Source organism: Austrofundulus limnaeus, unplaced genomic scaffold (genome assembly GCF_001266775.1).
Source record: "Austrofundulus limnaeus strain Quisiro unplaced genomic scaffold, Austrofundulus_limnaeus-1.0 Scaffold130, whole genome shotgun sequence".
Lineage (NCBI taxonomy): Eukaryota > Metazoa > Chordata > Actinopteri > Cyprinodontiformes > Rivulidae > Austrofundulus > Austrofundulus limnaeus.
The window spans coordinates 1,068,557-1,073,001 of NW_013952532.1; the positions used below are offsets into that span (position 1 = coordinate 1,068,557).

Sequence of the window (4,445 nt, forward strand, 5' to 3'; positions counted from 1 at the left end):
CGTCGTTCTGTGAGCTTTTTACATTTTTCATCTTTGTGTATGACAGTTGTTCTTCATAGGCAGAATCCTGCGGAATTATTCATCAGAAAAACATTTGATGGTTATTATTGGGCACTTGGCGTGGTACTGACAGCCTCAGCAAGTCTTTAGGTTCTGTTGAAAACTCCTCCATCTTCATCATACGAGTCATGCCTGACATATTTGTGAACTAATTGCTGTTATCTAAATTGAAATAGGATCAAAATCCATACAATACACTCTCTACAATAGTGTCATCCATAGACATTTTGCTTTCTGCCCTCCAGTGGAAATCAGTGGAAATCGCTCCGCCTTCGAAACCACGTGACTGAAAACCAGCTAATCCGACTCCTTGCAGTTAGCTGTCAACAAGACATTTTTCTCCTCTCAGCATCACACACTTCTCTTTACATCTTTCACTTCAGCGCGTATACGGTCAATAGTCTTTGATCTACGACGTGTTCTCTTTCACCATGCCTTCGATGTCAACAGATGTGATTTTTATTGATGCAGACAAAGTGGAAATTATCTCGTTTGAGGCCGATGAGTCAGCGTTACTGCGTTCGTGCATCACCATCTTAGGAGCTGGCGATTTCGGATGCGTAACAGGTAGGGCCGAAAACCCGTCCTTTTCCCTCTTCATTCAATGTGATTGTTATCGGAGTGACAGCGTTTTCTTTTCTTTTTTTTTCTCCGAGTGACAGCGTAGCTGCAGTTGTCGAACGCGTTGCCGGAAGTAGCATGATTAGCATTAGCATTCCCTGATGTTAGCCTGGATTTGGACGTCTCTAGTCCTTTTTTTGCTCCCTTCTGGTTCGGCATGCTGCTGTAACTTTCTCTATGACTGTTGTGTCTATTAGCTTTGAAAGAGCGGTTAGTGCCAAAGATAATATAATCTAGGTTTTACCGCGTTTCATGAACTCTTTGTGCAGTCCTCGGTAGAGGGCTTCCGGCCTTCCGCTCACTCCGCAGTGTTGCCAGATGGGAAATGTTGAATTTATCAGCAGCTCAAAATTATCGTATTTTGAGGAAAATTGTCGTACACACCCATGTTACATTCTAGAGAGGCTCAAATTTACAAATACATGCTGCTCAGCTCACTCTGTATTCAACAAACTGCACATTATTTTGTTTATAATAAAGTTACTGTTGGGTTTCTAAAAATTTTCACTAAAAGTTTTAGAACACTAAAAAATTTATTGTTCTCATAATTTGTTTCATGGTCTGCAAAAAAACCAAAGTATTTACACATTTTTACACATCATAGTACATAAGACTTGTTAATTTGATTTCTGTTTTTATTTCAGCATTTTCATGTAAACAAACTCTGACAACTTTTGATGAGTTTTTGATTTCTTTTATTTCTCTTAAAAGTCATCATGGAATCTATTGGAAACACAAAACAGTACAATTAGGATGTAGCTAGGTGAGTGAGTGTCAGACAGACAGTCAGCCATTTAGTCAGTAATGCTGGACTACAAACCCTGCATCCATGGCACAAAAGTGAGTGCAGTACCCCGGAGCAATGCCTTCACTGTAGAAGACCCTCAGTTGTCCTCTTTTGTCACTGCCCCAGAAACCTGCACCACAGTCTTTAAATCATTCTCCACAGCTCAAGTAGACAGAAATGACATAATGTTTTCTGTCCTGAGCCTGAACGTCTTTGGAATATTTCTTCCAGTCAACAACACCTGCAGTTGTAACAAAGACATGATTAGATCACTGAGCAGAGCACACTATTTTATAAAACAGCAGTTTCTTTGGACGAGATGAGGATTAAATTTAAAACTGTCATGTGGATAAATAGGTAAACGTAGTGCTTTGATTAAAATGGTTTCAAAAATWGCTTTTTGTCCAAAAAAACTGAATAGATGCCATGTAAATGTATAATTTCAATGACCTGTCTGAAATATAATCATAAGAAACATTTTGAGCACTTTTTTGAGCATTAATAGAAAAACCGATTTTGAAGACAAATGCCTTAAAATTTAGAGATATTCCCTGTGAGCTATAAAAGTTTTTTTTCTTTCCAGCTGTGAAATCTCAATATTCAAATACTATTTGAGGTTTCCTCACAAACTACACAAATATTTATTGAACACTAATTTCCATTTTATTGTTTTCCTGGAATGCAAATCCACATCTGTTGCAAACTATCCCTTTTCTAACATTTAAACAAACAAAACTTTTCGGGAAGTACTTCTTTTAGTGCATGCGCATTTGAGCTGAAGGTTCTGATACGAAACAGATCAAGACACGTGTATTTAAAATGGCGAGTTTGAAATTTAATTTAACAAAACAAAACTCAGGGTTCACCGCTCTGCACTCCCTCACTACAAACAGATGACGGAATTAATAAAAAACTTCAGTTACTTAAAAATAATTGGTGGATTAACTATGAATCCATCAGCATAACACAAGATACAAGAAAAAAAAAACATGTAAAGCTCACAAAGATAATAAAAATAACCTGTTAAACATGTAAGTCCGAAAATTAACTTGATGGATGAAAATTGCATTACCGTCATGCCTCCGAGCATATTCACAGATGCGGTGAAAGCTAAGTGAAAAAAAAGAAGTACAACTAACCAATCAGTGTTTACGCTTTAGACACGCCTACTCTTGTGACACGCCCACTTTGATTGAGTTTCTGGTCCCCACCTGTCGTTTTGCTCCTCAGCATGGCTGCCTAAAAATGCTGCAGGATTTCTCAAACATGCATGAATGAGTCAAAGCAAGGCTTTGGGCATGTTTTTTTTATGAGAGTATAACATTATAACATGATATAAAACTCAAAAAAGTTGATTTTACATGATAGCCGCTTTAAAGCTACTCTAAAACATTTTAATTTGTTTTTCAACAGCTGCCTCTTGTTAAAACTAAGCAGCAACTGATGTCTATTTTTGCTTTGCTCTCACTGGTCAGTCATAGAAATGGTTCCTTTTACCAATTTAGTTTCAGGTTTTCTGACATGATGTTTTGACAGTAAAGCAGTGAAATTGACAAAACAAGTGACGTGAATATAAAGTTACAATTGTTCATACTGTTTATGTTTTCAGTGCTTCCTGCTGATGTTCAGCAGTTGGTGTTGATTTCAGAAGATGCTACTGAAGAAAGGAGGGCCAGTGTGTACCAGCAGAATCCAGAACTCCTCCACATAAGGAAGGAGGAGGAACTCTCCACCAGCCTGAAGGATGAACAGCTCAATGTGGAAGAGGAGACTTATGCCACCAGGTCTCCATCCACTGCAGGTCCTTTGAAGAGCGATGGTGATGAAGACAAACCACAGTTGTCACAGGTTCATCAACACAAAGTGGAAGCAAAAGATGTTCCAACACAGAAATCATTTAGATGTGATGACTGTGGCAAAACATTTAACAAAAAAGCTTATCTGAACAAACATAAAGTAATCCACAGAGAGGTGAAACTGTTTGGTTGTGAACTTTGTGGACGTAGATTTAGCAGTCAAACATATTTAAGCATACACATGAGAGTCCACACAGGACAGAAACCTTTTGCTTGTGATGTTTGTGAGCAAAGATTTACTCAAAAGTCAACTTTAACCTCACACATGAGGATCCACACAAGACAGAAACCTTTTGCTTGTGATGTTTGTGAGCAAAGATTTAGTCATAAGTCAACTTTAAACGCACACGTGAGGATCCACACGGGACAGAAACCATTTGTTTGTGATGTTTGTGAACAAAGATTTACTCACAAGCCAAATTTAATCTCACACATGATGATCCACACGGGACAGAAACCATTTCTTTGTGAAGTTTGTGAACAAAGATTTAGTCTAAAGTCAAATTTAAACAGACACATGAGCATCCACACAGGACAGAAACCATTTGCTTGTGAAGTTTGTGAACAAAAATTTAGACTAGCATCCACACAGGAGAGAAACCATTTGCTTGTGAAGTTTGTRAACAAARWTTTAGTYKTAARYCAMYTTTAAACWCACACATGAGGATYCACACAGGACAGAAASCATTTGCTTGTGAWGTTTGTGAACRAMGWTTTAGSCAWAARWCACATTTAAACGCACACATGAGGATCCACACAGGACAGAAACCATATGCTTGTGATGTTTGTGAACAAAGATTTAGTCTAAAGTCAAATTTAAACAGACACATGAGCATCCACACAGGAGAGAAACCATTTGCTTGTGAAGTTTGTAAACAAAAATTTAGTCTAAAGTCAATTTTAAACAGACACAAGAGCATCCACACAGGAGAGAAACCATTTGCTTGTGATGTTTGTCAACAAAAATTTAGGCTAAAGTCAATTTTAAACAGACACGTGCGCATCCACACAAGACAGAAACCATTTGCTTGTGAAGTTTCTGAATAGGCACACGAAGATCCACACAAGAAAAGCAGTGGTTTCCAATGACTAGAACACACACGAGAACCCAAACAGAAGGG

General features: G+C 38.0%; 1 protein-coding gene across 1 annotated transcript; it reads left to right on the forward strand.

Annotated features, from left to right (window-relative positions):
- Window positions 1-65: 65 nt before the first annotated feature.
- On the forward strand, window positions 66-3,731 carry LOC106522502 (gastrula zinc finger protein XlCGF8.2DB; the record flags this gene model as incomplete). Its single annotated transcript, XM_014015530.1, is given in 2 exon segments — window positions 66-627; window positions 3,078-3,731. Coding segments are annotated over 2 exon segments (790 nt in total), but the record flags the coding sequence as incomplete, so codon positions are not given.
- Window positions 3,732-4,445: the final 714 nt, after the last annotated feature.